The following is a 23942-nucleotide window of genomic DNA, read 5'->3' as shown; positions in this document are numbered from 1 at the left end:
AATCCCCACCCTCACCTACATGTAGTAGTCAATAGCTGCACTATTACTCTGCAAGCAAAAATCATCAAGTTTTCTCACGTTCCTGTGTTTTTTTTAGCATTTTTTTTAGTTGTGTTTGCTCGTATATGTTGTGTATGCAACTACCAGCAAACACACCAAAAAACAGATCGAAAAATCCACCTCAGCAGAAATTTCACAGACTTTTGCAGAGTAAATTCCTGCTCTCGAAGCATTGGGGAATGATTCAGGTTTTTGGTCATGTGACTCTCCAAAAATCACTATCTGCAAACACTGATGGTTTTACCAAATTTATGCTTTTTTCTTAATGCACAATTCAAATAATCCACTGTGCAACAGAAATGAATTCCACAAAATCTCACACAAGCTGCAGCGCTCACATTGCTTTGCTCAATGTGTGATAAATATGGAATAGCCCCCTCTGGTGTTTAAAGTTTTACAATAAGTAGTGCAAATTTCCCAGTAGCTCAATTTTTCAGATTGGAAATTAAAAACAAATTATTTTACATCTTTAAAGATGAAGTTGAGTTCTGGTCATGCGATTGCATTCTGAAAGAAACGGTGTGGAACCAACCAGAAAAGGTTGATCATCTAGCATATAAGAATTTGTGTGTATTGCAAGGTTCTGGAATCATCAAAATGATAAGAAATTTGGCCAAGTCTTGGTAAAGTTACAAACACTTGCACAGAAAGATGTATATGGGACTACACGAACACGTGGCGTAAAAAGCCGCCCCCCCCCCCCCCCCCCCGATTTTTACGATGTTACATGCATATTTAGAATATGAAGGCATTTGAAGAGCAATGCTTTTCAGGGAATATGTCTTAACTGATGTTCTTCCACACTTGCATAATAAGAATGAGTAATGCTCACAAATTATTTTTCACCTCTTCCCAGAACTCAACCTTCTCTTTAAGATGTAAACCCCTCTTTTCGATGCCAATTTCTACAAACTCAAACAGAAAAGGTAGCATGACATTTCTTTCTACAAATTTAGTTTGGACTCTGGGAGTTGAAATACATGTGTAATTGTGTATATAATACTATCTACATACTGGCTATGTGTCTGTCCATAACACTTCGCTCTCCTTTTGTACAACATAAATAGTACTTTACCTGTGTCCTCATATTACTTTTACTTAAATCCATAATGAATTTGAATTACTCTGAATTTCAACATAAATGCAACATTTGTTTTTTTCCCTAGGTATGTTTTATGTTCTCCCTCCTTTCGAAGAATATGAATAACAGCCAACAGCAGTGAAACTGAGGAAAATACTAATATACAACATATACTACTTCATTGCAGTCATAGGTTGCGTATCTCAGATTATATTCTTATATTTCACAGTAAAATCAATGAGTTAACACTAGGCAAGCTTACCAAGTAACTCCTTGGTAAAACTAGTATCAGTAAAACTGTAATGCTATTGAGTTGAAATAAAAAAAAATCAACTCCAGGAATAATATCATACCCATTAAAAAAAAAAAAAAATGAGAGTTGGCAGCTTCGACATTTCAGAATATTCTTACGTTACAATATACTAGGAAGTAATATATATTTGTTGTACCTGTATGTGCTAGCAGCCAATATATACAGTAATATCAAGAGCAACAATAACAAGGAAATAAGTGTGACATAGTGTGATTCTAAGACCCTAAGGATGTACGTACATTGCTTTCAATCACTTGCTTCCTTGGAAATAGGAAAGAAATGGCACAAGTTTATACAAACATGAGATTTTTAAGAAAATCACGGCAAGAAGGGCATTTTTATTCATTTTATTACATCAAGGGTAGAATTGTTAGTTACATGTTGTAACTATGAGATCCATAACGTATGTACACTGTATATGCACGCATACAACATATTAAATTTTTTAAATCTATAGATACAAAAATCAATAGACACTATATTTCAATGCCTTGTATGCCCCAAAACCTTTCTCCACTAATTGTTTTGGGATGATTAATGTGCTGGAAACAATTGTCAAAATGTCACTCTTTAACAAGAGAGAATTTCCCTTTTGAGAGTGTTGTTTTTAATGTCTCTGTTGATGTTAATTGTTGTTGTTGATAGTGATGGTGGTGCTGATAGTGTTACTTTTGTTATTGCTAATATTTTTGTTCTTGTTTTTGTTATTGTTGTTGCTTATATCATCATGAATACAAAACAAAAAAATGAGTTAATTAATGCATGAAGTATTGAGCATGTGGTCAAAATATTTACCTTCATGAGAAATCCTGGTCCTCCTGAATCAGGTACTATCCTGTATTGATAAATCCTACTGTCACACCTGTAAGTGACAAAGAAATAAAGAGGAAAATACTGTAAATAAAATGAATAAACAGATCATAAAATCCTCTGTTATACCCACATCTTAGTGTCTTGGTATCACATTATTTTCAAGACAAAAACATAAGTCAATAACAATGCATAATTAATGATTGATACCCCTATAGACTCTTTGCAACAAACAGAATATCTCAGAATCATAACCTGTACATGCAAAATGTACATGTATGTCTCTACAACATTGTTCTCCTTTGTTGTGCAAGTTTGAACAATAAAGTGATGTTTAAAAAAACATGTAGTGAATATCCTAACCATCATCAGAATAATACAATTTTCATATTACATCATTATTCATATTATTAACATTTCTATCTAATTATCATTATCCTCCTTATCCTCATCATCATCATCAGGAGCATCATCATCATCATCATCATCATCACCTTCATCATCATCATCATCATCATCATCATCATCATCATCATCATCATCATCCCAATCAACATCATCATCATCCCATTTACCATGATCATCACCATCATCACCATCACCATCAACATCATCACCACAATCATCATCATCATCATCATCATCATCATCCTAAAACAGAATCATAACAAACATCATAAATTTGCTATTTATTCTCCTTCAATTCAGGCAAATGAGAACTAAGAACTAGGGCAAGTTGTTGCCCCTAGAGGTGCCTGATCAGGAAACTGTAAAATAATATTTTGGACCAACGTTATTGTTTTGAGTAGATGTTTAGGCATGTTACATCCTAATGGCTTCTTTCAGCATGGAAACATCAGAGGTGAAAGGTAGCACTTCCTATAGATTAGATGGTAATGAAAGACACTGATGCATATCCTTCCTAAAACACCCTGCACTATTTTTGGATGGGATCTTGTGGGTATATATATGTTAAAGGTAATAATCAATATTTGAAATGAATTTAAGCAAGCTGCATAAATAAATACCAAGCCCTACAGTGTACATGTAGTACCAAGGTAAAAATGTAATTGTCAACCACGAATGTGCCATTAAATCCTCTTGATAAATTAATAGATTAATCAATAATGATAGCTGATCAGAGAATCTAGAGAAACCCATATATTGTACACACTGTATCACTAGAAAATAAAGACGCCAAAATGTTCTCATCAATGCAGCAACCATGCAGTCAATCAATAAACATTAAGACCAGATATCATCGGTAAATCAATCAATCAATCAGTCAAACAATCAATTAATCATTCAATTGCTCAGTCAATTAATCAACTAATCAATTACTCATTGAATCAATCAATTAATCCATCCATCGATTGATCAACCAAATAATCAATCAATCATTCAAAGAAATTAATTTGACAAATCAAATAATCCAGCTATCACTTGATGAATTAATTCAATCATTCCAGAAATCCATCTATTGATCCTGTCATCATTTGATCATGTAATCAATCAGTTGATCAAAATGTGTCAACAATCAAGCAATCATCTGGCATTCAATAGATTGATCAGGCAATCATTTCATTATCATTATCATTATTCGGGGCAGCGCCAGGAGCGTCACAACGTGACGGACATGTGCGCTATATAAGAAGCCACCATTATTATTATTATTATTAAGAATCAACCATTCCATCAGTCGACCTCAAATTCATTCAATCAAACAATATAGAATGTAATCAATCAATCAAAAATTCAATCAATCAATCAATTTATCAATCCAGCAAAATTAGAAACCAATTACTCAATCCAGTAATCAAACTTGTAATCAAACTTGTAATCAAACTTGTAATCAAACTTGCAATCAATTTGCAATCAATTAGTTGATAAAGTAAGTCCCAATGAAAGCAAACTACAGTACTTGATCTGATGATCAAGGGCAGGTCCAAGCTATTTGGATTGTGACGTACTGGACATTCAGAGACTTTAAACAAGAAATAACAACAGATGAAATTATTTATATGGCTATCTTTTGGTATGAGTCTGTGGCTATTATGGGCTAGTTCATTTGTGGAAAGTTTTAGTTCTGACAAATTCTTTAATTCATTTTTAATGTAATGTGCTGCGTGATGTACGGGACGCTGCATAGCCATATAAATAATTTCATCTGTTGTTATTTCTTGTTTAAAGGTACTATGTCCCATTTGCAGGCCAAAAAATGAAAAAGTTAAATTCCAACTGCATTTGAAAGATAATACTAATTTAGAACTTCCCTAAAAAAGGTGGGGCTTGAAAATGTCTTCAAGTGGGAAAATAACGATTATCAGTTATCAAATCGACTTTAGGGCTATAGAGCCCAAAAGTAATAGTCTTGATTTTCAGACAATTGTACCGAATGGTCATACGTTTTATACTGCGCAAAGATTCAATCAGTTTAATCTTGGCCATTACAAGAAGTGGGTTATTGATGTAGACAAATACTTTACAGCTCATTTTATGTGTGTTATTACCAAAGAAGAAAAAAAGGAAGTCAGTCACTCAATAGCGTCTGACAGTGAAGTCTAGCAAGTACATGTAAACGGGTTTCCTTGCATAATTTGAATATTAGGGCACTGCTAATGTTTAAATTTCACAGATAGGACATACATGACATATTCATAATTCCTGCAAAGTTCTACAGAATTTGAGGTTGGCTGCAAAAGGGACATTGTACCTTTAAAGTCTCTGAATGTCCTGTACGTCACAATCCAAATAGTTTGGACCCGCCCTCAATCAATCAGTCAATCGATCAACTCATTTATCAGGGTAATGGGTTCCTAGTATGCCATGTGCAGTACACGTGATCATTAACATAGTGACATGAGTAAAGTGCGAATCATGTGCAAAGTTGCCAATTTAATGAGGCTAATGTTCATCACTCCCCCATGATTGCTACGAAAGATAAGGATGATGCACAGTAATATAATGAACTGGCAAGGTCATGGTATGGTTATGGAGTGCAGCAAAGGAGTATGAACTCATGGCTATGGGATGTATATACTGTACAAAACTGTACATGTACGTCTGTATACAAATATATGTGTTCAATGGACATACTTACAGTGTATATGCTTAAATATTATTTCAGTGTAAAGCATGCTGCTGAAATAATTTGGACTGATATTTCTTCATTACCATCAGGAATATTTTACATCACTTTCCAATCTGGATTTGATGTGTACCGTATGTACAAGAAATTAGAAATTAGAAATTCAGTATTTATTGTCCATTCAGAATTTTTTTGTTGTTGACTGGTATAAATGCCAAAAAAAATTTACAAAGAGAAATGATCTTAAAGCCCCACTGCACTACTTATAGCTGCTTGCGCCCGCTATATAACAAACAATGCATAATTGGTGACCATTAATCATGATCCTCTTTTTCTAACGTTAATTGAGAGCTGATTTGATGAGATAATCACTTGTCCAGTGACCTTGCAGGGTGGTCTAATCCCTCCTGTACACTAGTACAGATGGGCTTTAATCATAGACAATTGGCTCTCAAGGGCTGATGGTCAATGAAGTTGCCTGATCAAGGTATGGTTAGTGGGCAAGGGAGTGTAGGCGGGCGGCCGTTCTATGACACACGATCTGGTGACAATTTATCCACTGTTAACTTCTAATTCCTAACAGCTCCCATACTAGATCAAACACTATAAATGTACCGGTACATTAAATAAAACTAACCAAACCTAAACACCCAACTGCCACTGTATTAAAACACTAGCCAGATATACCTGTTAGGTATGAGCAGGGAGGAGCAAATGTCACCAAAGCAAATGTGGGGCCACTTGTTTCCCACCTCCCTGGTTAGGCCAGGTGCCAGGTGGGGTTACAGACCACAGATAACAAGTATAACAATGGATCTGGGACTGTACATGTATGTGGCACTGGCAGGCAGTTTTCAGAGGGAAAGGGCGAAAAGAGAGAGGGAACGCTAGAAAAGGCAGTATTATTAAAGGCACTTTCCATTAGCGGCTTAGCCTGAACAATCTTTAGCTTGAGATAGTTATTACATGCAGGATTTTTTCTTACACTAGCCTCATTTAAACTAACCCTAACCCTAAACCCAACCTAAAATCCAGTTGCAATTACCCAAACCGTTATCTATATCTTTGGATGAAATAAAGCCCAGAGCAAACATCACAGGAGCAAATTTATCAAATCAGTGCTACTCGCGAAATCAGTCCAAGTTTAAATTTCCCAAACTCTACAAGCCTGAGTTGAGTAACCCTCACTTATGAGGGATAAGTTTGCGCTACAGAGAATACCATAATCCAAATGCAATGCATTTTTTTCTCTTGAAAAATAATTCACTACTTGACTACAGTATGTAGAAGGCTTTTTTATGAAGAGCCCCAATTCACACAAAATGATAGCTCAAGCTATTAAACATCACAAGCACGAATGAAGCCCTGGTGCCATGATCTAGTGCCTGGATATGTCACCAAACTGTGGATTACATGGTTTGCGGTTCGAGTCCCACTGCAGCACTAATGTCCTTTGGCAAGACATTAATCTGCATCTGCCAATCTAAACCCAGGTGATGTAAACGGGTACCTGGTATAAAGAAATTCCTTGAATACCAGAGCGCCTTATGAGGGCCGCTCGACTAAAGCCGGGGTTATACTAGTACGGTCCTTATTAACATTAGTGTACGTGACATGCTTTGAAAATATTACTTTCATTATCATTATCACCATCATTATTATTAAATACTCTACCAGTACTTGCATATTCACAGCAGATAAGCTTGGGCTAGGTGGAATCGCACCAATTTCCCTTGATCCCATAAAACAAAGCGTAGCAATCGATTGGAACATTGATTGATTGATAAAATGATCAATTGATTGAACAAGGTGATCCATAAGTAACTGGTAATCAATCATAAATCTATGTTTGCACTACACAGCCCCAAGATCAAAATGACTGACCCGTTTCACATACTCTAGCAATTGGCTAATGAGAACAGGCCTAGAGAGAATATAAATGCGGCAAGACCTTGCAGTTAGTTTCCTGGCTCAGGAAGACTCAATTTGAGTGACAGGAATAAAAACAGACATGCACCGGCTCACACACTACGTTGCTACGGCGACTCGTCACAACTCTTACAATATAAGGCATTCTCATTACTGTGGATGTATATTTAAATGCATTGCGCACAGTGCGTTACAAACAAAAACAAAAACAAAAACAAAACAGAAATTAAATTTAACATAGTAGTACAGTACATTTTTTCATTCAACTCTATGATGTACATGTAGGGCTTCCTCCTTTTTGCCCTACAAAAGGGGTTATTGATTTACAAATTTGTGAAAAGTTTGATCATATACAGTACTTTAACAAATACATGTACCTGTAGGGCCTTCTCGTTACTACACAATTGCATGTCAATTTACCAGCTCTATGCACATTTTTGTTCATTCGTATTTCAAACCAACAAAAAAACAGAGAATAAAGACTGCTATGCATTCCTTAATTCATCATATTTTTTTGAGGTTCGCTTAATATCTTAATGTTAGAGTAATTTCTACATGAATATAAAAATAGAAGTATTCATATGATAATCAACTTATTCATATTCACATCATTATCAAATGTTACATTGTATGTTTTCACTGATTTAAATGTTGATCATTTCGCTTCAAGACTTTCAGAACATCTGAACGAAAATCAATGGATATAGATATTCTAGTTATTGAAAGATGACTTTCATGTGAAAGCAGTGAAATTACTACTTCTATTAAACTGACATTTGAAACAACTTTCACATCTTGAAATATATGATATTACATGTATTCCTCAGCACAGATTATGTGAGCCTGAAGACTACAAAATGTCTACCATTCAACTGAAGATATCGTTGTAAAAGAACAAAAAAAGAGCTACAAGTTTATGGTCTGCAGTATGTCTGAGCATGGTCTGAGAACCAGAATATTCAACACAAGTGTTAACACCATTCTGCTTTTGAAAAGACAAAATATCATAATAGAATAATCAAATATCAAATGTAAAGACCTGTCATTGCCAGTGTGGAAATAAGTCATGGCATTGACCTAAAAGATTTTCCTAACAGTTAATGCCTAACGTAGGCCTATAATATGTCCAAACAAACCTACATGTGTACATCTGTAGTCACACAACAAATTTCTGTGCTCTTGGTCAAGGTATTATGTAGCAGGAAGTCACTGTACGTAAAGTTCACTTGTAACACAATGACACGCTGCAATCTGCAACACCCTCTTCATAATACAATGCCATTTCTCCTCCAGAGCACTAGACACAAGGAATAAGAAATAAATGTCATACAGACTCACTTGCTTCCTTAAAGGTAATACAAAGTTTTGGGAAAGTTTGAAAATTGGGTGGATAGTGATTCTTTACAATTTTGATATACTGTATGTGGATGGCTGGATGCTCCTGTGGATGTTTAATAAGCTCTAGAAAATTAAGCCCCTAAAACACTTCTGCTTTCGAGAAAAATTGAATGTAAAAATTTCCGGTGCTCCCGGTAAATTTTGATAAATTTCAAATAGCGCCATGGCCGTACAATGGTAGCTGCGACCATGAAAATCTCAGAATATGTAGTTGTGATATATAATTTCAAAACGGAAATCTGATCGGTCGATTTTAGTCAAGGAACATTGTTTATAGCTTAAATAATATCTTGGCCTCGAGAGGGAGCTATACAACATGAAGAGTTTATTATTTACAATTTCATAATTTTAGACTCAATTTCGACCCGACAACGATCACTGAATATTGTAGGATCGCATATGCTTCCAATATGTTCATTTGAACCAAATTCATAACCCCATACCAAAACTTTGTATTACCTTTAAACAGCCAACATCTCTAGAACTTTGCATGAATTATGAAAATGTCACATACATGTACATGTATGTCCTATCTGTAAAATTAAACGCTGGCAGTGTCCTTGTATTCAAATTATGCAAGGAAACCTGTTTACTTTCTAGACTTCACTGACTTTCAGACCATGTACCGACTTCTTTTAGAGGAAACCCTTTTTTTCAATCAGGAAACTCAGTTTTGAAATCTTGTCTAGAAGCTTTGGTATCCTCATAGCCTCACACTTTTACAGTGGTTCAGGTTGCAGGTTCAAATCCCTCCTGGTTCCACAATCTGTCTGAACTTGGTTTCATTCTTATGCTGATCATCAGGCAGATCTTGAACACTAGAAGTCCCAAAACAATAGTTCTCTCTCACAAATCTTTCCCACAAAGGTTCTAATCTTAAGTTCTTAACCCTAACATTGACAAACTAGACTACTTGGGAACTTTCGTTGGGTCACTTTTATTCATTTTGCACCAGCTCAAAAGAATAATCTATCACTTATCAGAATCCTACTTGAAAATCTTACTTCCTGATAGCATGTGTCATGACTTTAGAGAACAAAGTCCTTGGAATCATAATGGTTTTGTGACACAAGTGTGTGGGTGTACATGTAGGACTACATGTAAGGATAGAAATATAGTTCCTCAATTAAAATGTTAGGGAAACATTCCCCAGGTAAAGTTGCAATTGAAAAATGGGAAAACAAAAATTACAAGTGGTCAGTGGTTTAGGTAAAATGAATATACCAAAAAAAGGTAGCTGCAAAGCTCCAAAAGAGCTCTGAAAAGGGCAAAGAAGCTCTTGTTAAAGGTAATACAAAGTTTTAGGAAATTTTGAAAATTGGGTGGATAGTGAATCTTTACAATTTTGTTATATTTGGATGCCCCTGTGGATGTATTATATGCACTAAAAAGATTAGCCCCTAAAACACTTCTGTTTTCGAGAAAAATTGAATATAAAAATTTACCGGTGCTCCCGGTAAATTTTGATAATTTTCAAATAGCGCCTATGGCCGTACAATGGTAGCTGCGACCATGAAAATCTCAGAATATGTAGTTGTGATATATAATTTCCAAACGGGAATAGCTAACTGGTTGATTTTAGTCAAGAAACATTGTTTCATAGCTAAATTAATATCTTGACCTTGAGAGGGAGCTATACAACATAAAGAGTTTATTATTTATAATTTCATAACTTTAGACTCGATTTCAATCGCGACAACGATCACTGAATATTGTAGGATCGCATATGCTTCCAATATGTTAATTTGAACCAAATTCATGACCCTGGATACCAAAACTTTGTAATACCTTTAAGAAACAATAAAGTACATCAAACTCTAAATCTTTGTGAGGAATGTCATTCTTTGTGGAAGCAAATTGAAAAGGAAGTCTTTTATAGCAAAACAGTATTTTTCACACTGGTAGTTCCTCCATGATACTCCAAATATACAGTGCACAATGGAGGCTATAACCTCAGTAAATTGGATGATGGCCTGCTCTAAACTGGAGATGATAAAACCAAAAATATTTTTGTCATACATTGTAATTGCAAGCAGTAAATTTGATTTCAAATCTGTATGATTATTGTAATCATAAAGCACACGTCTATCAGGGAAATGAAGCAGAAGAAATAACAGTTTTATCACCTTGCAATTTACTGGAGAAAATCATTAATATGATGATATTCATTGTTATGTGGATGAAATGATAAAAGTCCCATTTTAAAATACTTTCCATTGAAGAAAATATATCACTATGATGAGAAGCTATCTGAGCCCTGACATTAAGTTGATTTGAATGAACACAAACAAATCAGATATATTGGTCAGACAGAAATAAAGAACTAGGCAACTAAAAGTTCAGAGTTTTTGGAGTTTTGAAAATCCCAGCACAAATATAATATCAATGATTAGATCTTTTCACAAAATGTTTTGTATAGCAATTTTCAGGGGAAAGAACAATTAAAAGAAGAAAAAAATACCACGAAAGGCTTACTTGCCTTTTCAGAGAGGGGTTTCTCCTTCAGGGCTCGACATACATGTAAACAGGTGCCTGGGAGACACTCAAGGGCACTCAAAAACTATGTCTGGATTTCTGATTTTCTGAACCTCCAGAATTTCACAATTTTACATGGGGCTTTATGCATACAGACATTGAAAATCTAAATCTGGATCCCCTCCCCCAAAATGTTATTATGGAGCCCTGCCCACAACATACATGTACATGTATATAAACAAAATTGATGTCTAAAGGTTTCTGAACTCCTTTCTCAATGTTCTGCCCCCACCTGGAAAACTGAGACCTTAGAAGACGGAAGACGGGGAAAGCAGGAAGGAAAAATTCATTATGGCTACGGCTCCCTACCCCAGGAAAGGTAACTTCCCTTTTATCCTAGCCTTCAGATAAGTTATAGGGAATATCAGGCCTATACAAATAGTGCATACTGGACTGTGCACACATTGGGGAATCCCGTCTACAGAAAAGGATTGATTTGCATAAAAAATAGTTTAATGTCATATTTCATTTTCAATTTTCCCTTGGTTGTATACTATATGTATACAAAACCAAGCACGAACTCTCTCTCTCTCTCTCTCTCTCTCCCACTCACTGTACACAATTCCCTGTTCAATGTACAGTATGTGACATATAAAGCAATACAGCTGAAATCCTACTCCCTAGGGGTGTTAGCTTCCTGAAAATATGAAAATGAAAGACATATTTCCTGGTTCAAGTAGCATTATTCCCTGCCATATATAATGTACATGCAGAATATTGTAGTAGTGCATTATACCAGCACTGATTGGTACAAGAGTGTAGTGTATACAAACACACCTTATATAGAAACAATAATACCTGAAGAGGTGTTGTGAACTTTCAACTTAGTGTCTTAATGTTTAGAACTTTGAGCTACATTTCACATTGTCTGCCCCAGATCAGATCGGCATACTCCTTATCATAGATGTGAACATGCAACTTACATGTACAAACTGTCAAACAGGACTACCAAAATAACTCTAGCATTCTAATTAATCTAATTACAATCAATCAGTTCTTGAATCAATAATTATCGCCATGCAATGTGCATCACTATGTGGTCTTTCATGTGGTTTATTTGTGACTTGTGCCAACAATGCTAGACATCACAATACTTCCTCCTAGGTAAGTTGATGAATCAAGTTCTTATGAACACAATATTAGGATTAACAACTAATCCATTATCCTGTAAGCTGTTTCCATCCAGGCCTTTCAGGATATACTTATTAAACTAATTAAGTGCCCTATGGTTTACCTAATAGAATAGGATTATAGGAGAGCATACATGGGGTTGGTAAACTTGTCAGGATTTACAGAGTGTGTAGCTTTAAAAGAAAAGGTGACAGTGCTCAAAGCAGAGTTAGGAGCACACATGTACATGTACATAATGGAATAGGAAAGGTCCAGCGAGAACTTCAGTTTGAGTTCTTATGAACACAATGATTTGATTAACAGCCAGTTCAAAATAATTCTAGCTGTCTACCACTGAGTAGATCAGGATGCAGTTCACAAGACAATTACTCAGATTAATCTAACAGGATTATCCAAAACTGATCAACGGCTTCCATGTACTGTGCATGGAAGAGAAAAAGTACAAGCACTGAGAGGGTCTTTACTATTCTGTGTAAAATTAATTTTTTGTATGAACACTTTCTTAATAATAATAATAATAATAATAATAATAGTGGGTTCTTATATAGCGCTCATCCTCATGTCTGTCAGACTTGTTTAAGACATTAGAAAGTCCAATTTTTCATAGCAATCCTAATGTATTTTCTGCATTTTTTCAGGGCTCTTATTGAGATTTTCGATTGTTTTTTCTCTTTGCCTTTTTTTTTGGGGGGGGGGGGGAGGGGGCACTTTAAAGAACTAAATCATTATCCACTACTGTTTATTAAGCTGGCACTCTTCCTATGAAGTGGACACAGACACAGGTAAGAATGTTATTTAATGAATGCATACAAAGCTTCACATAACTTCATAAGGAAATACTCTCATACTAACCTCTCATGTGCAACAAGTGAAAAATAAGGTAGGTACTACACATTAATATCCTTAATAACCTCTCAAATAAATCATTTCCAGATGGGGCAAAACAGATATTCCACCCCAACTAAAGAGATTGGGAGACACCCACAAGGCCTGAGATTGGAAATGCACCTCAGCAAAAAAAATAAGTGTCACGATGATGACAATTTACAGCAACAACAATAGTGGTAGTACTAGTAGTGGTACTTGGTAGTAGTAATAATGATGATGATGATGATGATGATGATAATGATGGTGATGATGATGATGATGATGATGATGATGGTGATGATGATGATGATAGTGATGATGACGATGATGTTAAATAATAATAATGAAATTACTAGGCTAGGTCTAATAAAAATAGACCTAGAAAAAAAAGTCTAGATCTAGAACATAGAAGGGTCTACTGACTTACTGTCTAATAATATTATTTAATTATTCAATAAAGATAATTAAATTGGCAAGTAAGCAAGTAAGTACATAAGTAAGTAACAGAAATACTTTTTAAACCTCGTTGATCACATGCCATTTTTTTCGAGCCAAGAGTAAAGACTAAAGAGTACTACAATGTGAAGTATTGGAAGAGCTCGGACTCGGAGCCACAAGAAAGACGAGACGTGGCCGTGCCGCGCTTCTAGCCCGGAGGTCCGGCTAGGATGAAGGCCCAAACGCGCTCGCACAGCTGGATGAGCTTAATCTACACAATATCGAACATTGACGATTTACAGATAAAACAATACATATATAGCACTTACAAGACTGACAGCACATATGCCCCTTTGATGTTCTCGCTGTCTCGAACGACAAAAGCGCCATCTTTTCCCGATTGGTGCAATAATTCTTCCGTTTCAAGTCGTGAAATACGGCCGTGGTACCACGGATATTGTGTGGCCATTATTGTTCATGCTATGTACAATTCCTATGGTGATTTCACACTCGAGCCAAGTACCGTAGTTGTCCAAAACTGAAAACCATAACACAACACACGTGTAAAGTATTATCGCCGTTAATCTCCAAATGGTGACAAATTTCTGAGTGGCAGCTCCAATTCTTAGATGTTAGTCCCTGTCCTAAGTACAAGCATTACTGTATTCCTGCACTTTATAATGCAATATCATCCATAATCCTATGAACATTTCCAGACTATTCATGAGCCTCTTTTCGCTGGGTTTGATTACTGTACAAAATGCATAAGGGTGATTTTTACAATCGGAACTTCCGGGTTCGCGAGATCTATATTATTTTGTGTTCGTGAATAAGAAACTTTAAGAAAAAAAAGCATGTCATCAAAATCTGTTCATTCCCCTCAACCCCCCCCCCCCCCCCCCATTCCGCAGGCCATTTAATTGAGTATAATATTTTTAAGTGCATTTTAGCAGAATTTTGGCGGAAAATAATTTAAATATTCAGCGATCTTGAAGGCTCTAAGCCTCACTTGACAAGTTGTTTTGATATTCATTGAGGAAATGAGGGAGACATTTTGTATGAAATTAAGAAGATAGTTTTATGGGTGGTGAGTTAATTGGTAGTCATGTCTTCTATGCATTTCCATCATCAACAGATTAGAAATAGAAACCTACTTTTTAATAGTTTTATAATTTACAGCGAATACACAAACAGACGTTATAACGGCAAATGCATTGTTTTAAATGGATAACCTTTGCCCACAATATTTGTTTCCTTCCGTCGGAGAGATAAACAGTTTTTTGAGGAAATAACCTGGCCATAACATAGCTTTTAAAAACTGTTCAGTGGAATATTTCGAAACAAAGAAATATGTTATATTATTCTACTTTATATGTAGGCCTATTGCCAATATTCCCCACTTAAAATTATAAACAATATTTATGCAGGGTAAAGGTATTGCAAGGAGAACTAAAACGCACTGTAATATATCATTATGGTCACTTTCAATTTCCCCTCTTAATTTCCTATACGTACCTCTTCCATTTTCCTCATCATTTCCTCTCTATGTCTGTCTACCTCTCTCTCTCTCTCTCTCTCTCTCTCTCTCTCTCTCTCTCTCTCTCTCTCTCTCTCTCTCTCTCTCTCAGAAGTGGCGCTCCGAGGGGGGGGGGGGCGTGTCTGGCTCCCACCCTTATTCAAGTGTCCCAAAGTACCCCTTTTTACTTCAAATATGTGACCCTTTATCAAGTGCCCCTTCTATCTTCTCATGAGTGCCCATTTTTATCTCTGATAGGTGCCCTTATCTGGTAGGTGCCCCTTTATTTTGTCAAGTGCCTTTTTTTCTTTCTAATTAGTGGCCTCTTCCCTTCTGATTACTGCATTGTTTCAGGAGAGAGAAGTGTTAATCCTTTTCTTCCCTGATAAGAATTAGTGTTCATTTTACTTTGATACGTGCCCCTTTTCCTTTTGTAATAAATGATTCTTCCCCTTTCCTATCGATGCACCTTTTCACCTCTGATAAGACAGTGTCCCTATCCAAATCTGAGAGGTGCCCCTTTTCCTTTGACAAGTGCCCCTTTCCTTTGTAATAGATGTATCTTTCACATTCGTAAAGGTAACCCTTTCATCTTTCCAATAAGTGTCCCCTATTCCTTTTTTAATAAGTGCCCCTTCCCCTTTCTTAGGTATGATAAGTGCCACTTGTCCTTTTGTAATATGTGCCCCTTCCCCTATTTCTATTTCTAAAAAAAACCTTTTCACCTTTAATAAATATCCTATTTAAGTATGAAAAGGCCCCCTTTCACCTCTGACAAGTGTCCTTTCCCGTTCTGATTTAATGATGGCCCCGATAGCTAAGCTGGAGAATAGTGTTACCCGATTACATTTTCGTACAGATCGTAAACTTTAAGTTAACTATATACATAATCCTATTGGTTTGAAAATTGATATCATTTTAACTTCTATTTACCGACATTATGGAAAGGTCTTGAACGTGTTTTCCTCTCTTGAAGTGACATTACAGACCTATAGCCTACTATTTTCCTATTCGTATATTAAAAGTGCCTGTCCTCCTATATAGGAGAAAGGGCTTCTACCACATCCCAGAAATTTTGCCCGTTGTTATCGTTACCCCCTTTTGCACTCCTGCAGAGTATATAACGAAAATGTTCGCTATTGAAATAGAGTGCTGAATCAACTTCGCTTTTTAAACTGATTTTACGTTTAAGTCCCTGGTGATATGTCGGGAAACACAGTGCATTCTGATTCATTTCATAACAGCAAGACACAACTATTCACAGATCTATCCCCCGATTGCGTTTTTTTATAGTGCTAACTTCTACTTTCTGTTTGATTTTCTGCATATTAGCCCTATATTTATGCCTTTTTCACAATTTTATTTTTAATTTAATGCATTAAAACTGTCGCATATGATTATTTATGTCTCTCATAGTCACTTTGGAGCTTGGCCGATCTGTGTGTATCGAACGTGTTTTTAAAAGAAGAAGATAATGCAGGCCTCTACGAAGAAGGAAGGTCGTTTACTTTTCAATTAATTAAATTTGGTATTCGAATATCCCTGATGCAAGCTTATGATAACAGAAATGAATAGCAAAGCTTTTCTATAAATTTCTGTTCCATCTCTTCCGCTTTCCTTTTTTCCTATATACCCCCTTTTGGAGGGGGGTCGGGGAAAATCAGAGTCACAGAGAGAGAGAGAGAGAGAGAGAGGCGGAAGGATAACAAGTAAAGAGGATCCTATAATACACCCCATAACGCAAATAAAGTCAGGAATGGTGAGAAACTTGATCCACACATTAAAGTTAATTCAAATAGTTAGGTGGGAAAAGCCCGATGAAATAAAAAAAAAATTAAAAAAACGGTCAGCTATGTCATATTTATTGCTGTTATTAATGTAACGAAAGGGATCTAAAGCAAAGGATTCCTCAACAAAGAAAGACAAAAGGGGGCCTAGGTGGAGGAGGAGGGGTAATGTTGCAAAAGGTTTACCCTAGTTTGTAAGTGCCCCTTTTCCCCGATAGTGTCCTTTTTAGGTGGACCCCATCTTTTTAAAAGGTTCCGCCGCCAGTGCTCTCTCTCTCTCTCTCTCTCTATTTCAATTCCCAGGGTTTGTTAATATGGCATTATTATTTGATCATTAAGAGACAGGACAGTGGCTGGGTATCATTTTCCACCCCTCCCTCCCCCGGTGAAGGCTTTTGGATCCAGGCAGACCATCCGGGCCGCTCACTCAATGCAATGGGATTGGGCAACGGGGACAGGCCTATATCATCATTTTATCTCCACGTATAGGCTAATTACTACGGATACAGACTCGTTATTATCCTCATTTTGTAATATGAATGTAAATTCTTGTTGTATTCAATTGATTATAAAAGGAAATAAATACATTCTGAATCTGTATTAGACCTATCGTTTCTCGTCAATAACTTTATCTTCTCAAATACCAGCTCTGTCATGAGGCCTACCACTTTACCAGGAAAGGGACAAACAACCAACCGCATAAAGTGTTTGTTTTGCAACGATATGTATCCCCCAAATATACGCATCTTTTTTTTTACATATTCCGAATAAAACCCACTCGTGTGGAAAAGCTAGGGAAACAAGTAACGCGCAATTTTACAATGCGCTTCGGACTGTAGATCTAAGAGGGAAATACGAGCGGAGAATTCGGGAAATACCCGTCATACGACACTCGCGCCTGGCTCATGTACGTACGAAGTGCGTTAGGTTGTCACCCATATTATCTGTGTTTCAGAGATATATAATTTATAGTATAAAACAGACGATTTCTCTCTCTCTCTCTCTTTATTTCTGTTATCTTTTTTTATCAAGATTATCCGAGTCAAGTACATTTGAAAATTTGCTAACAACCTTTGGAATTTCAGTTAGGTTATCTTTATTCCCCCCGGTTTACGTTTCTTTATTTCTCTTTCTCTCCCCTATCCCATTTCCTCTTTCACTTCTTCCTCATTCTAGCTATCCCAAGTTCTACCCTAATTCTCAATCTATCTCTATATATCTCTTTCTTTTTCCCTCTCTCCCTTTCTCTCATAATGCTTTCGATCTTGGACAATGCAATTAAAAATTTGATTGTCTAACCAGTCATCAATAGGTGGTGTCACACAGAAAAATCCCGACCCCTCTTGAATAAACCAGATTTTAGAAATCTAGTTTTTTCATTTGAGTCGGTGACAGACAGGCTACGAATAATCTGGATAACTAAAAATCCGGATTTTTGATGGGTCATTGCGCACGCGCCGTTTAGGTAGATAAGCATTGTGACATCACACGTTTAAATGCGCGCATGTAAACGTGTGATGTCACGATGCTTATTAAAAGGGATTATTTCAACATTGGTGTCGGACAGAAAAATCCCTTCAAAAAACCCTTGAAAAATCCTTTCAAGAGAGAATTATCTTGCTTCATATGAGGTTTTTTGAAGGGATTTTTGAAGGGATAATTGATGTCAGACAGCCAAAAAGAGGATAATTAAAAACCGGATAACTAAAATCCGGATTTTTGGCCTCTGTGTGACACCGCCTATATATCTTTTTTTTTACACCCCACCCCCTCCAAATATTTTTGCAAATTGCATAACTCTAATCTTCTGATTTACTATCTTTTGGAATGATACTTTTGCACTTCTGGACCACATCTAGAAATCAAAAAGCATTATAATTTCGCAGTAAATAGCTTTGGAAGTCTGGCTGTATCTGAAAGATAAACATGATCCTATAGTACTTGAAATAAAATGAAGACATAAATAACAGAGTAAACCTTTTGATACACAACCTTTAATTTATTTGAGAATATATGAATATCATTCCAGAAAAATTAGTACAATATACAAATTCTATCTCTTTTAAAATAGTTGGTTTCAGAGCAAGTGAAGGATTTTCTCTCATACCACATTGGAGTTAATATCTTCTTGTTCTCACAAGGCAAAGCCATGATATCATCACTCAGTAATAGTTACATATATTACAATAGTAATAGCGAAAGTAGGATAAATATAGCTTTGTCGTACTCTGTTTCATCTAGATATAAGAGCTGGGGGCGTTTCACAAAACTTGTCATCAGTGACAAATGACAGTTTTTGTTATAAGTTACTGAAATCCTTGCTTCTGATTGGTTATCAGCAGATTTGTCACTGATCTTTGTCATTTGTCATTGAAAAAAGGCTTTGTGAAACAGGTCCCAGGACACTAAAATGTATCAAACCTTACTTAGCACTGTTGCGATTGAGTACATAACCAGTAAATCCAGTGTTTGATTTGGAAAAGGAATACTTCATGTGGGTATTTATATAGTAATCTCTAATGCAAACTACACTTTGGGTGCAACTGTGTAAAAATCACTGATCTCCTTTAACCAATAACGATAACAATGACAATAACTTGAAGTATAATTAATTTCCTCCTTAAGTTTATTAATATATTGGGAAAGGTATTAGTTATGTCAACGATCTGTGAAAATAAGTGCTGATGGTTCATAAGCATAAAACGGTGAGATGGGACACACAACACTGATCTCCAATACTCCAGGAACAATCGATACAGTAGTTAAAACTATTGTATCAGTAAAACAGGAAAAGTCCTAAGACTTGTTGATGATTCTCTGATTGTTAGGGTTTGTTAAATGGGTAAATTATTAACCTGCTTCATAATTCAAACACTTTTATATTCCTATTAATGTATAACAGTAAATTCCACCTTTTCAAATATTACAAGACTAGTATGATAAATCACAATAATTGACTGATGGATTCATACTACTATACTTTTTACAAACTATTAATATCACAAGTATTATTCATATTAGCTTTTATGACTTATAAAGTGAAAATGCTGTTGGCTATCATGGAATAATGTTTAAAGTAATATAATATTCCACATATACTGATTGCAACCATTTCTTGTATGAATGTTTAATCTGAAAATCATTCAGACAATAGATAAGTCATCAGAGATTCCAATTTTGTCACAAGTTTTGTAGCGAACATCACATATGATCAGGGTAAATCTTGGTCAAGAAGTTTATAAACCTTTCATCGCTAATCCAGTTGCCATTTCATCCAAGAGTTGGCTCACAATGTATAATCAGCAAAGAATAGAGAAGTGTTGATAACCCATGATATATAAAATTTGCTTTAGGTACATTTCTCCATAGACCCAAACCTGAATTAGATAGCTTAGCACGAGGGAGTGCATCTTAAAGACCGTCAACACTACTGGGCCACAAGGGATTAGACCACACAGCGAGGTCACTGACAGGTGGCTCAGCTCTCAACTAACATAAGAAAAAGAGGATCATGGGGGACCAACAGGCAGCAATTGGGGAAGTTTTCTATATAGAGGGAGCAAGTACTACAAGTAGGACAGTGGGCTTTAAAGACACATCTAGAACACAAAATGCATAAATGTTTAAAATCGTAATTATATAGCATACATGTTGAACCATATCACAAGGACATGGGTCTGATAAATACCTTTACCACCGTGGTTAGGCTTAATCTGGTCGAAACTATTATTCATGTAATTCAAATTAGAATTTTAATTCACCAATATTTATGACGCCGTAAAATTTACATCTGTAAATTCTGATTATTTAAAATCCAATATCATATGGCATCCCTCAGGGCTCTATTTTGGGAACTCTGTTATTTTTATTTACATTAATGATACTGTGGCTAAGCATGCTTGCATCTTTACATGCCACTCCTTGCTGCCAGGGTACTTTATCTCTGTCTCAGCAGTCAATAGTCGGTCATATCAGTAAATGGGTATATTTGAGAAATACATAGTAAAGTACACCATAGGTCAGCTGGATGGGAAACCAACGTGAAGTTACTTGATGAGAAACCAACGTGAAGTTACTTCATGAGAAAGAGGCCATGGAAGAGTTTCGATAGGTCCACTTCAGAGTAGGCATTCGCTGCGAGACGTACATCAATGATCTGCTTTAAAGTCTGGTATGCTGCCCTCACAGACGCCGGTTCTTGGCTACGTGATTTAGCTGAAATTTGTCAGGAACAAGATAAACAGGGTGAAGAGAATTAGCAAGGCAACATACCTTTGAGGCCTAAAAGATATCTTTCATAAATAAATAATTTTAAAGAAATAAAATAAAATATTTTGCACTGATTAAAGGGTCACTGATTGTCAAGTAGCATAAATGAAATTAATATTTCATCTGTCTACTTTTTAGTATTAGCAAATTAGAGAAAAGCTGAACACTATTTTTTTTTAAATGTCATGTCTGTTGTATTTAAAATTTAAAAGCTAAGCATGACATTTTGTTGTTTCTATTTTTTCCTTCATTTTATCATTAGATTGTCTCCTCTCTATCTCCCTCTCTTGATCAATAACCATATGGTTTCTCAAGACCCATGTATATTACTGCATCATCATAGCAACTTACAGAAATAATTGTGATAAAAATGAATTTAAAAAAAAGTACCTTTGTCATTGTTTTCGGTGAGTGCCTTCTCATAGTCGAAGATAGTTTGAAAGAAACACAGCTGCGTATACAGCTCCTTGTCCGAGTACTGCATACAAATAAATCATAAAATCACTATAATATTTGAATGTGGCAAATGGTTGGTCATTGAGTGTTAACTGATGGTTGCGTCCCAGGACCCAAAATATACAGGTTAAGTGTAATTAGAAGATCAATATAAATGAATCAGAAAATAGTAAACAATGGTCTGTTCCTTAATCAAAAATGGATTGATTCTGCACAAATCTTAGACAAATTTAACAGGGATATTTGTTTACTTCTTTGAAACAACATCAACAATAGTTGGATTTATCCTAACGTGTTGTGGTCCAGAGGATGATTTTCTGGACTTTGAACCACAAGGTATGGGGTTCAAATCCCTGTTGCAGCACTAATATCCTTTGACAAGACATTAATCTACAATTGCCACACTCAACCCAGGTGAGGTAAATGGGTATCTGGCAGATATTAATTCCATGAAATGCTAGAGCGCCATAATGGCAGCCATGCTAAAGCCGAGGAATTAATTGTAGAACACCAGGGACCCATTTCACAAAGCCTTTTTTCAATGAAAAATGACAAAAATCTGTTGATAACCAATCAGAAGCAAGGCTTTCAGTAGCTTATAACAAAAACTGTCATTTGTCACTGATGACAAGTTTTGTGAGACCCCCCCCCCCCCCAGGAGTGACAGACATGAGCGCTTTACAAGATCCTATTATTACTATTAACCCAGCCGAGGCCAAGCACTGCCATGAAGGTGCTCAAAAAATTCATGAAATTCCTGCTACTGGGTACCCATTTACTTCACCTGGGTAGAGAGTAGATCAATGTCTTGCCAAAGGAAATTATCAATTTGAATCCCTACCTCATGGTCCATAGCTTGGCAACTCATCCACTAGACCACAACTTTACAGACACATCACTATTTTTCTTGGAGCCCTAACCACAATCATTCAAATATCTTTAAAGATAAAGACCAGTATTGGAAACGCCCCAATTTCAAAAAATGAAATGGAAGCTCCATTACCAATCATGTGAAAGAATATGTTTTGACTAATACATGATAAAAATTTTGCCGGGAAACTGCCTACTAATTGATATATTTGAGAAATTAGTTTATCTATTGGTATGTGAGAGATAAACGCACGTGTGCGTATAGTCCCATATATATCTTTCTGTGTACAGTGCTTGTAACTTTACCAAGACTGGGTCAAATTTCTTATCATTTTGATGATTCCAGAACCTTGCAGTACACACGAATACTTATATGCTAGATGATCAACCTTTTCTGATAGATTCCACAACGTTTCTTTCACAATGCAATCACATGACCATAACTGGTCTTTATCTTTAATACAAAGCAAATATAATTTTTTTGTATAAGTCGATAAGCCTACCTCTGGTCTTAAAACAGCTCTCTGACAAACTGGGCAGACAAACCCCTGTCGATGAGGGTTCAGAGGCAACCTGCGGGTCCGATGTGCACATGAGGTATCCTCACATATCAACCACCCCTGTAATATAAATGATGGATGAAAATGAGTTTTAAACAAAGTCTTGTACTTAAACTCTTGTCTACACACAGTTTAAATATTTCACGAACAATCAAAACCCTTCTGTGGCATGATACGTAAGCCTTTAATCCTGTCCCAAGAAATTCATTGTTGAACAATAAGTTTGGACTTGCGAGGTACACATCTTATGTATATATATCTCCTTCTCAAAACATAAGCATGAGGTTTATATCAAAGCCAAATTCATCAATAAAACAAAGGGCTTTAAGTCATGATTTCAGTCTTACAAGTTTATTTTTAACTTGATAGCATAAACAGAATTAAATACTTGACTGGAGGGTTCAAACTACACGTACTTCATGGAACTTGAGCTAACCCTAAAATTGGCACATGCCATCACTTACAGCATAGTATTTCTGAATGTAGCTGCGGGTGAGGAGGCGGAGCTTGTTGCCAAGCATGGTCACATGATCAGCTGGCACAGTGCCGCAGCGACTGTCACAGTAACTCAGGCGGGCTTCTGCCAACGATCCCTGTCAGAGAAAAAAAAGTAAAGTCATAAAATGCTATGAAACATAATTATCACAATGACCATAAATAATCTTTTCTTTAACATATTTTATTATCTATTATCAAACTGCTTAGTAACATCAGTAATAAAACGTGAAAAACAGATTTTTCTGGTTTATTGCTGCTAGCATTGACATAATATGGTTCATAAGTGAATACTGTTTGCTCTATACATACTTTCTTTTGTTTTGATATAAATTACCA

At 35.9% G+C, this 23942-nt stretch overlaps 2 protein-coding genes across 3 annotated transcripts in view; both read right to left on the bottom strand.

Moving 5' to 3' along the window:
* Positions 1 to 14414, bottom strand: part of LOC757115 (phosphatidylinositol 3,4,5-trisphosphate 5-phosphatase 2B) — a 67372-nt gene extending 52958 nt beyond the window's left edge. For both annotated transcript variants that reach the window (XM_030982037.1, XM_030982039.1), the window contains exons 1-2: positions 13980 to 14414; positions 2250 to 2316 (exon numbers count right to left, since the gene is read on the bottom strand). In XM_030982037.1, coding sequence (XP_030837897.1) covers positions 2250 to 2316; positions 13980 to 14119 — 207 coding nt within the window. In that variant the 5' untranslated portion in view covers positions 14120 to 14414. The remainder of the gene's footprint in view (positions 1 to 2249; positions 2317 to 13979) is intronic.
* A 6345-nt stretch (positions 14415 to 20759) lies between these two features.
* The window catches only part of LOC584095 (DNA polymerase alpha catalytic subunit), a 37222-nt gene continuing 34039 nt past the window's right edge, over positions 20760 to 23942 (bottom strand). The window contains exons 35-38 of the mRNA XM_030982036.1: positions 23573 to 23701; positions 23052 to 23168; positions 21613 to 21700; positions 20760 to 21168 (exon numbers count right to left, since the gene is read on the bottom strand). Of these exons, the coding sequence (XP_030837896.1) occupies positions 21026 to 21168; positions 21613 to 21700; positions 23052 to 23168; positions 23573 to 23701 (477 nt within the window). The 3' untranslated portion in view covers positions 20760 to 21025. The remainder of the gene's footprint in view (positions 21169 to 21612; positions 21701 to 23051; positions 23169 to 23572; positions 23702 to 23942) is intronic.

The sequence above is a fragment of the Strongylocentrotus purpuratus genome, unplaced genomic scaffold, assembly GCF_000002235.5.
Source record: "Strongylocentrotus purpuratus isolate Spur 01 unplaced genomic scaffold, Spur_5.0 spur5_scaffold_12, whole genome shotgun sequence".
In the NCBI taxonomy this organism is placed as follows: Eukaryota; Metazoa; Echinodermata; class Echinoidea; order Camarodonta; family Strongylocentrotidae; genus Strongylocentrotus; species Strongylocentrotus purpuratus.
This window is presented reverse-complemented; position numbering and strand designations above follow the sequence as displayed.